Source organism: Hipposideros armiger, unplaced genomic scaffold (genome assembly GCF_001890085.2).
Source record: "Hipposideros armiger isolate ML-2016 unplaced genomic scaffold, ASM189008v1 scaffold_107, whole genome shotgun sequence".
NCBI classification, from domain to species: domain Eukaryota; kingdom Metazoa; phylum Chordata; class Mammalia; order Chiroptera; family Hipposideridae; genus Hipposideros; species Hipposideros armiger.
The window spans coordinates 789,598-801,050 of record NW_017731457.1 but is presented as its reverse complement, the minus strand read 5'-3'; the positions used below and the strand labels follow the sequence as shown (position 1 = coordinate 801,050).

Sequence of the window (11,453 nt, the reverse complement as noted above, 5' to 3'; positions counted from 1 at the left end):
TCTCTTTCTCTCTCTCTCTCTCTCTCTCATAATGTGTCTTCTATAGGTGTCACTCGGTTATTTAGTACTCGGCTATTTCCACTTACTCAAAATGTTTGTCTTCATTGCTTCTAAAATATAAGTTGATTGGTACCTTTCACCTAATAATGAGAATTTTTCTCATACTTTATACTCATATCTAATATATATTTCTTTTATCATTAATATGATTTTACTAACCTAAAAGCAATTTTGAATTGTTTATAGTGTATTAAATAATTGTCATAATTGTTATTTAGTTAGAAACCTCCTTATTAGAGAAGAAAAATCTGAAGAGCGTATAAATATCATAAACACTTACAATTTTGCCCTTTCTATATAGATAGGAAAAATAGAGATGCTTATTAAAATTATTTGAACAAAACTTTTAAATAGGAAAAATAAAGTTATTTTTATCAAATGTTAAAGCAGATAAAGACTGCATTAGAATTCTGTAGAAAGTAAATGCATGCTTTTATAACTTACCTAAAAAGAGATATTAATGATAATCACAAAATTATTGGCTTGTGAACCTGACACATGTCAATCTTTTCAATTTTAACTCTTTGGAGGGAATGATAAATCTTATTTTTTTAAAACTAAGACATACTTACAAGAAGCTTGATTTATCATCCAAATTTGTGAACAAGTAGTAGAATTTTGCTATATAGGTGGCTTCTTTATGTTCAGAGGACCAGTGAAATACCAGGTTTGTGTAAATAATTACTTTACAGAGTAGCATTTTCCATGACATATATGTTTATGAACAAATTATTTGTCAGCCTTAATTAAATTGTTAATTGTTTTTTATATCCATACATTAAAAAAGAGAAAGTTTAAGTCTGTGATATTAACAAGGAAGGTCAAATGAGAACTTGCACATTTGTTTGATAAGTATATTGTTTATTTTTTCTGGAAAGATGATTGCAAAATGGTTGAAACTAGTTAAGTATCTATAGTTAGAAAATTAAATTTTGGTATATCATAATAGAAAAAAAAATCACTGAAATAGCGATTTTTAAAAAATATAAGTGATCCAAAAAAAGACCCCTAAAATTATTTAGAGAATGTTGGATTTGCTTAAATACTGAAAGAAGATAAATGAAGATAATCCTGCATGCCTGTGGATGGCTTTTATTTTCTCCTGCTGTATCTTTCTGCATTTTCCAAATAGTTTATAGAAAAGATAAAAAAGAGAGAGAGAGAACTTTGTCATCAAGTAAGCTTGTCAGATTTTCCACAGTACTTTAATTTTGATATGGTATTTGATGTTATGTGGAGTTATGACGGGGCTAACTGACATCGATAAAAATGTATTACCTCTGTCGCATCATATTCACTTGCTGCCGGTGTGTGCTCTTCTATTTGTGGTGATCCACTTGGACTTGAAGTCAGTGTACACTTTTATAACTTGTGGGACTTAGGTTTGAGAAATAGCCCTTGAAGTAATAATACAGCTGTGCAAACCTTAATTTCGTAAATATCACAACTACATTTTGGGGTAAAATTAAACTGCCATCACGTCTTTGATAAGTGCAAAGAAAATCTTACTTCAGAATTGTTTGAGGTCTAGCTGTCATGGGCAAGATACGGTATTTTTCCATGTGTAATGCACTCCCATGTATAATGTACACCTACGTTTTTGGCCCAAACTTTCAGGGGAAAAAAATCTTGCATTTAAATTTTTTAATTCAAATTTTTGTTTACATTTAGGTACTTGTTTTTTGTATTATAAAGAAATTTTAGCTTTTTTTTTTTTAAAGATTTTATTGGGGAATCGGGGAAGGGGAACAGAGAAGTTGCTGTCCTTTTGCTCTTCAGTCCAGCTGTGGAGGACGTCGCCTCACTGGCCCATGTTGGTATCACCATTGCGGTCTTCCCGGATGAGGCAGTCGCTCACGGCAGCTCACGCCGGCTGCCAGACACTCACACCAGCTGCCAGACACTCAGGCCGGCTGCCAGACACTCAGGTAGCTCATGGCAGCCCACTGCAGCAGGGACTGCAGCCTACGCCATCACCTGCGACCCACGGCAGCCCAGCTCCAGGTCGAGCTGCCGTTCATCTTAGCTGTAGAGGGCGCATGTGGGATCCAAACCGGGGCCCTGCTGCTCAGAGCTGGTGTCCCAAGCCAACTCTTTATTTATTTATTTATTTTTAAAAGATTTTATTGGGGAATTGGGGAAGGGGGACAGCGCTGGGAAATCGGGAGAAGGGGAACAGACAAGTTGCTGTTGTTGTGTTCTTCAGTCTAGTTGCGGAGGATGTTGCTTCACTGGCCCAAGCTGGCAGTGTCACTGGCCCTCATATGTGGGATCCGAACCAGGGCCCTCTGGCATCCCAAGCCAGTTCTTAACCAACGCGCCACTCGGCCGGCCCAGCATTTCTTTTTTAACATTTTACAGTACAAGAAATTTTATGTTACAAATAATTACAAAACACAAGAACAGATACAAGGTACAAGAAATTTTATGTACTGGTAACAAATTTATGATATTTATGCATCACAGAAGGCCGAGAACTCTGTGGTTGCAAGTTCCTCGTAAGTTTAACAAAACTGATTATCATATTCCACGGTATTATTTTGCATATGAATATTGTTATTTATTTCTAGAGTTACACTTTTGACTCATAAGCATAAGTAAAAGAATTAAGAACATTTATAAAGATATGAAATTAGTACTACCCATGTATAATGCACATCCTTATTTTTCCCTCACAGATTTGGGCAAAAAAAGTGCACATTGTACTTGGCAAAATACAGTAATAACGGGAAGTTTTTTGCTTTAAAAGAGGTTTCCTTATCATGTTGTTCTCTTCTAGGGCATTGTTTCCCAAACTGGAGCCATTCACATGTGTTCGTTCTGCTGTGGCCTAACCTTACCATGTTCATTTCTTAAGTTTTTTCTTTAAATTGATTTTAAATAGATTCATTTAGAAATTAATTTTTCATCTTTCAAAGTAAAACTATCTTTGAAATTTGTAATTTTATTTTTCTCATACACATTGAAAAATATACATAAATATTTCAGCACAGGAATGCAGTACTGCATATAGTTTATTCACATTACCACATGTGGCACCTGAACTGCAATTTAGATAAACTGTCTTAGACCTTCAGTCTTCACATTACCTGTCATCCTCTGTTGGTTAACCTTTTCTGTGAAATTCATTCTTAGGACTTTGGTAAATGTTTGGCAGCTGCATATAATTAAGGACTATCCTATTCAAATGTTCATTTCATCATTCTGCAAATACCATGCACCTTGTATGTACTGGGGACTGTACTAGGTGCCAAGGATTTAGGAGTGAACAAGATAGGCAAGGCCATTGGAGGGTTTTGGACAAAGGAGCGACACGTTCAGTCCTTACCATTTTGAAGAAACAAGGCTGCCGTGTTGTGAAAGACTTAGAGCAGACTGTAGGAAAAGCAAGAACACCGGTTTAGAAAGCTGTTGCCGTTTTCTAGGAAAGAAAGCATAGTGCTTTAGAGCAGGATGGGCTCAGTGGACTTAAGAAGTTGAATTCTGGGTATGTTCTGAAGATAAAGCCAAAAGGCTTTGCTGTTTGTCACTGTTCAATTATTGTGCGTATCTTTATAAATGTTCCTGGAGAGTTCATAGAATCTATGTAATTTATGTAAGTTAGCATTTGAAGATTTTGTGTTTTTAATTTTATAGTTGCTAAAGAATCACTTAATGAACATCCAATTATAAGGTAAAAATTAGCGTTTTAGAAGAGTCCATGACCTGGATTCATGGGTGAAAAATACCATTTATTAATTTGAAATGTGTAGGGTAATTAATGGCTTTGAGTAATTAATTTCAAAAGACATACAATGCCTGGTTTATTTTGATTTGGTTTTTTGTTTGTTTAATTTGAAGAGGTGTCAGATTGTATGATATAACATTACCAATTTGACTATGTTGAAAATAAGAGTATCAGGAAATTTGTTTCATATTCTATTAATGCATTCACCAGTGAGCATGCAGTAATAAATTTTAGCTTTGAAGCCTAAATATGATTTGTAAATATGATGCTAAAAGGAAAACAGGATTTTTTTCTAAATACAAATTTTCAGTGTGGCGCTACTTGTGTTAATACTGGTAGAATAACTATTACATTAATATATTCCTGAGTAACAGTTTTTGCATGTTAAAATATCTTGAAATTCATCTAATGAGCTTTTCGTTTTGATGCTGTAAACTTTTTTTTTTCTTTTAAAGATTTTATTGGGGAATTGGGGAAGGGGAACAGCATTGGGGTATCGGGGAAGGGGAACCAACAAGTTGCTGTCCTTTTGTTCTTCAGTCTAGTGTGGAGGACGTCGCTTCACTGGCCCATGTTGGTTTTATTTCACTCTTCCTGGGTGAGGCAGATCGGTCACTGGGCACTGGATGGCCGCTCACAGCGGCTGCCAGCCCCTCAGGGTAGCTTCCGGCAGCCCATTGCAGCTTCACTGCAGCTTCACTGCAGCCTACACCATCGCCGGCGACTCATGGTAGCCCAGCTCCTGGTCGAGCTGTTGTTCACCATCTTAGCTGTAGAGGGCGCAGCATCACTGGCCCTCATGTGGGATCCGAACCAGGGCCCTGCTGCTCATAGCTGGCATCCCAAGCCAACTCTTCGGCCGGCCCACATTTATTTATTTATTTATTTATTTATTTATTTATTTATTTATTTATTTAAAAAAGATTTTATTGGGGAATTAGGGGAGGAGAACAGCCAGGTTGTTGTCCTTTAGTCTTAGTTGTGGAGGGTGCAGCCAGCTCAGCTCCAAGTCGTTGCCATCCCGCTGCCTGTTGACCGCTCACGGTCTCTCAGCTCAAGGTGCTGTGTTCAATCTTAGTAGCCGGTGAGCATAGCCCACCATCCCATGTGGGAGTCAAACCAGCAACCTTGTGGTTAGGAGTACATGCTCTCACCAGCTGAGCCATCCTGCCACCTGTTGACAGCTCAGCGTCAGCTCATCTCAGGCGCAGCTCACTGGCTCATGTGGGAATTGAACCGTCGACCCTCTTGCTCAGAGCTCGTGCTCTTAACTAGCTGAGCCACTCGGCCAGCCCCGATGCTGTAAACATTTTTAGTTTGGGCTTGATTTTGAAGCATCCTCAAATATGTGTTGTCTTATCCAAAAGTGGTCATTTATAATGTTGAAACACTATATTTAGAAAACAGTGCTAGCTGCTGGACTGAATTATTGGAAGTAAATTCTTGGAGCTTTATTTGATGTTTTCTGCTATAGAGAAATACATTTTTTTTTTAAGATTTTATTAGGGTACTGGGGGAGGGGAACAGACAAGTTGCTGTCCTTTTGTTCTTCAGTCTACTTGTGGAGGACGTCACTTCACTGGCCCATGTTGGTATTATCATTGCGCTCTTCCGGGCTGAGGCAGTCACTTGCTGGCCATTGGACGGCAGCTCACGGCAGCCCAGCTCCAGGAGCTGTTGCTCACCATCTTAGCTGTAGAGGACACAGCGTCATTGCCCTCATTTGGGATCCGAACTGGGGCCCTGCTGCTCAGAGCTGGTGTTCCAAGCCAACTCCTAACCAACGCTCCACTCGGCCGGCCCAAGAGAAATAATTTTGACCCTTTGTGAAAAGGATTTTGAGGTCATGAGTAACGTTTACTCATGCTTTCTCAATACCAATTATAGTTTTATTCAGCAAAGCGTGGAGCAAAAATGGAAGGTGTGGCCGAGTTCATAGCTATTCATATGATCTAATTTCATGTTTTATATCATTTAAATGGATTGCTCTTAATATAATGTGTGGTGTAATACTTTATCACAAATAATTAAATTCATCTCTTTGTATTCACATTTGATAGATTGAGCTTCATTGTCCTTGAGAAATGTGATGTCACTTCCTTTTTAATATTTTATCATCTTCGTTAAAGTGTTGTCTTGTTAAAAATTTTCCTCCCAGATTTGTCCTTTTTCCTTTTATGGTCAGCGAGGTTACTTTTATAAAATATGTTTAAAATACTTTTATAAAATATGTAAATCCCTTGTGTTCTGGTACAGATTAGACTGATTGAAGAAGTGAGGTCTTGACACTAAAGAAAAGCTCTCGGCCTTTTTACCTTGGCCTCATTTTCAAACAGTTTAGATTATAATAGCTGCAGTTATTTATTATCATCACCCAGCTGTATTTTCTTTTTCATTTTATACTTTGAGTTTTTATGTAATTCGGTTAACAACTAGTTGAAATGATGATCTATAGCTATATTTAGGTGACATTAGCCTATAGGGAAAATACTTTTGTTTTAAATTTTATTGCTTAATGTTTGGGAAGAAATATTAATATTAAGCATTTAAAATACTTTGATAACATTCATGGGTGAAACTAGTATATTTCATTTTTCCCTTTGGAAACTAGCATAAAAATACTCCTAGGCTTCCTAAAATCTGGAAGTTGGAAAAGACAGGTCCCCCCCCCCCAGCATGTTTTCAAAATTGAAGTCCAAACATATTAACAATATTTAATGTGTTTTCCAAAATGTATCTACTTGGGTTTGAATCTAATTAATTAATAATTTATTATAGGTCTCTTGACCATTTAAAATCCTTATACTAATTTAATAATTGTAAGTCCCAGTGACATAGTCAAGTTTTATTTTACTAGTAGTTTGTCATTTTAGAATAGTTTTCTACCATAGATTTTCTTTTTTCTGAATTTGAACATGGATGTCTACAGTGGCATCTAACACATGAAAGTTTTTAGTGTCGTAAATTGCTTATACGATAATGTTTGCTTGAAACGATATCTCCAAAATTAGCATTTTTGTCTTTCCCAGTACATAATTGGGTCTTAATGTGACTTTATCTGGTCTTAGTGATATTGGTACCCTTTTCTCATGTTGGTTAGAATAGTCAGGAATGATTTTAGATTACCAGAGTATCTGTTGGCATTATCGGTAAAACCCAAAGTCAGGGCACCAGTGTGCCCATGTCTGATCCTGTCCTCTATTGCTGTGATAGCAATGAGGTATCAACTATTTTAGGCTTCAGTCAGATTTTTTTCTTGGTTTATATACAAAGTATATAAATTTATATATGACTTATATACAAAGTATATAAAAGTTATCTATTGCTGTCCCAGGCAACATTCTATATTAGGCTGAATTTGGATTTCTTATTTGAAAGTTAACCTGTTGGTTTAGTGGAAAGAGTTTTAACCTTAATCAAATCTCAGCTGTACTATCTAGTAATGTTACGTGGTTAAGTCACATAATAGTCTCTGAGCTTGTTTCTTTAGCTATAAAATGAGAACGAAAATTACTGATCACTATTTTCAATAATTTACACATGATATTTGAGCAGACATCTTAGTAGTGTGCCACCTGACGTTTTCAGGGACTATAAGAAGATGGCATTGATAACTTTTCTTATTTGAGCCAAATGTCCTTATATAGTAAAGTGTCGTAGCAGAGTTGAGTTGCAGACATATCCACAAAAAAATTAGCATGAACTCCTACTACAAATGTCTTGAGAAGTCTGTATTCTGTGCTTAAATATCTGATGCTCATTTCTACGTAGGTTTTGTATTGACTGAATCAGCACTACCTGTTTCACAAATAATGTAGCTCTATTTAATTTTATAAATTCTGTTTGTTAAAAGTGTTTGGCATGTGGTTATCTAACTTCCCTTGTTTATATATGCTTGAATTTTATATAAGTTTAAATTTTTTTTCCCCTTTCTTACATGTTTTTATAATTGTAGGTAGTTGTTTCCCTTAAAAGCTTTTTCTTGAAAGACTTAAAATAGACTATAATTCTAGGCAGCTTTCTCAGGAGTTATGACAAGAGAAGGGGAAATTAATTTATAATGACTTAATTCAAATTAAGCAAAGAAAAAAAAATGAAGCAATACAGGAAAAATGAGGAATATTCACTTGAGCATTCCCCCAAAGAGTAGGAAAACTTCAAAGGTAACTGGGGGGAAACATGCTGAAAATGACAGTATAGAAATAATGATTGATATTCCAAACAGCTTTAAAGTCCCCCACATCTTTTGGATATTGAGACTTTTACAGGCGGTGGCTGTAACTCATTTAGTCTGTTCCTCCAGTGATGACAGTTTTCTTTTTCAAGATGACGATTATTCTCCACCTACTAAGAGACCAAAGAGCAACGAGCCACCCCAGCCGCCAGTCACGGAACCTGCCAATGCCGGAAAACGGAAAGTGAGGGAGTTCAACTTCGGTAAGTTCCTGACTAAATATAGGCCCCTTTTCTTTGATTCTGAACTCTTTCTATTACTGATAAAAGTTACAGCTTTCTTTAAGGGGATGCTTTAATATGTATTGCTGCCTTATCATCTAATCTAAGGGAAACCAGGGACAGTTTGAAGTAACTTTACAGACATTATTTAAACATAGTTTGGGTTTTACCAAAGCATAAGCATATGACATTGTATCTTTGGATAATTACAATTAAAGACTTTAAATCAGTGTTCATGACTTGGTAATTATTTTCCTTAGCTTGAAAACCTTCTTTACTTAAGGTCTTCGGTAACCGCCAGCAGCTAATCTAAGCAAACCCCAATGAATGATGTAGCCTTTTGAAGGGACTAAATAAAATACTAGTGGCAAATTGTGTTTGTGATCTGTATTTTGAATAGATAAAATAGATTTAACTTACATACATTAAAAAAAATAACACTTTAATACTTTAACTTGTCATTGTCACATTTACTGGATATAAATTGAATTTATATATACGTGTGTGTGTGTATATGTGTATATATATATATATATATACATATATATATAGATAGTAAGTTTACATCTATTTATATTCTTTAACACTTGATTGTAAGTTGCAGCTATATATAAAGTCTTATTTCCATACAACTTAGACATGTCTTAGAAGGTTTCCTCGGAGACCTCCCTCCTTTTTCTTCTCCATTTTGTAGTGTTCTGTTGTACTGGACTTTTCTGCCCTCCTGCTTGTCAGAAATTATAGGGCTAAAAAGAGGTGGATTCAGTTTGAAGTGTTTCTAAAATAAACTTTAAAACATCCTCTATTATCCCTTATTGAACCAATTCTAAGAATCACAAAACAGGGAAAAGTTCTTAGGAAAGCAGTAAAATTATAAAGATGGAGATGGGTAATTAAAAGTTAGGATGCATTATGTAGAAAATAAGATATTAGATGTTGGATCATCTTAAAAACTTATTAGTGCGCTAAACAGGGATTTATTACTGAGATTTAACTTTTTTCTCAATTTTCAGAGAAATGGAATGCTCGAATTACTGATCTACGTAAACAAGTTGAAGAGTTGTTTGAAAGAAAATATGGTAAGTCTGAGCTCAAAAATTCTTGTAATATTTTATTCATAAGCTTTTTAACAATGGAGTTGCTGTTCATCTAATGTGAGCCAGTCCATTTCTCCCAGTGAACTGTGCCTTATTATATATCCATCTCTGCAAAGGTCATTGGATAGTGTCTGCCCAAATGTTAGAAACTTTGTTTCTATTTCTAGATTACCACAAAATTTAGAAAGTTTTTTTTTTCCCCCCTTAAGTCTCAGTTAGCATTTCTTTTAAATTTTCAGTGTGTGTATTTGGGTGTTTATTTATAATTTGTTTCAGAGTCCTGGATCTTGGAGATTTAATTGAAAATTATTTTCTTTTTTCTTTTTTCTTGTTTTAAAGATTTTATTAGGGAATTCGGGGAGGGGAACAGACAAGTTGCTGTCCTTTTGTTCTTCATTCTAGCTGTGGAGGACACTGCTTCACTGGCCCATGTTGGTATTATCATTGCGCTCTTTCCGGGTGAGGCAGTCGCACGCCGGCCAATGGACGGCAGCTCACTGCAGCCCCACTGCAGCCCCACTGCAGCCTACGCTGTCGATGGCGACTCACGGCAGTCCAGCTCCAGGTCGAGCTGTTGTTCACCATTTTAGCTGTAGAGGGCGCAGCATCACTGGCCCTCATGTGGGATCTGAACCGGGGCCCTTCTGCTCAGAGCTGGCGTCCCAAGCTAACTCTTAACCAACATGCCACTCGGCTGGCCCGAAGATTATTTTCTTAAATAATAGTCTTTTTTAACCTGTTATGTTAAACCTAGTATACATTTAGATGCCCTTATTTTCTTTTATCTTGATATATAACTTGATATTTAAGTTAGATCTCAAATTCTTTCCTTTTTGTTTTACTATTCTATCGTTTATCCTCAAAGAAACAAGCAATTCATTATCACCTTATGGTATATATCAAATGCTCACCTAAAAATAGCAGTAATTTAAACTGTTTCGCTGAGGTTTTTTTTGGTTGTTGTTATTTGGAGGATACTTTGCAATCAACTGTAAGATTGTATAATACACTGAATTTTAACTTGAAAATCTAATAATCTATACTGCTGTCCTGCATCACTGAATTTTTCTAAGTGAAGTTTTTAAATGATAAACTATATTGGGATTATTTACTTTAATAAAGTTATAATGACTATTTCTCTCTTCTTTTTTTTTTTTTAAGATTTTTATTGGAGAACTGGGGGAGGGGAACAGCATTGGGGAAAGGGAACAGACAAGTTGCTGTCCTTTTGTTCTTCAGTCTAGTTGTGGAGGACGTCACTTCAGTGGCCCATGTTGATATTATCATTGCTCTCTTTCCGGGTGAGGCAGTCACTTGCCAGCCATTTGACGGCCGCCCACGCCGGCTACCAGCCCCTCACAGTAGCTCACGGCAGCCCACTGCAGCAGGGGCTGCAGCCTACGCCGTTGCCGGTGACTCATAGTAACCCAGCTCCAGGTCGAGCTATTGTTCATCATCTTAGCTGTAGAGGGCGCAGCGTCACTGGCCCTCATGTGGGATCTGAACTGGGGTCCTGCTGCTCAGAGCTGGTGTCCCAAGCCAGCTCTTAACCAACGCACCATTTGGCTGGCCCCTATTTCTCTCTTTATCAGGATGATAACCTACCCCTCAAAGAAGATTCAGGATTATGTTTAATAATGAATTCAGTAACTTTTCCTTAATATTTTCAATTATTTCCTTAAGGTTTTCTTAGTGTTTATCCGTGTTTTCAATAGTCAGAGCCTTTTGCCAGTGATTTTAATTGGTTCATTTCAAAGCAAAAACTCCTAACATACTCTACATGGGAAGCACTATAACATGGTGATTGCTTTAGGGGAAGCTGTTTTCATTGTTAGATGTGTATATGATTTTCAGATGTAGTATAAGAATGTTAAATCTAACTCATTAATTTGTAATATGAGACACTTGAAACTTTTGTACAAATATTAATGTTTAGCAAATAGGCTTACATAAAATGCCAACAACAAAGGGCAGCTGTTCTGATGACAGCTCCGGGGGGAGGAGAGATGGAGCGGAGGCTATAGGAGTCATTTTTGCTTTGGGACCTTTTGGCCGGTGTCAGTAGCATCTCTGCTGTTCTTTCTGCTTACTTGAAAACATTTTAGGTAACTGCT

The 11,453-nt window shown here is 36.6% G+C and overlaps 1 protein-coding gene across 1 annotated transcript in view; it reads left to right on the top strand.

Moving 5' to 3' along the window:
- Positions 1 to 11,453, top strand: part of GTF2I (general transcription factor IIi) — a 141,881-nt gene that overhangs the window by 92,001 nt on the left and 38,427 nt on the right. Inside the window, exons 13-14 of the mRNA XM_019646885.1 lie at positions 8,114 to 8,224; positions 9,256 to 9,321. Coding sequence (XP_019502430.1) covers positions 8,114 to 8,224; positions 9,256 to 9,321 — 177 coding nt within the window. The remainder of the gene's footprint in view (positions 1 to 8,113; positions 8,225 to 9,255; positions 9,322 to 11,453) is intronic.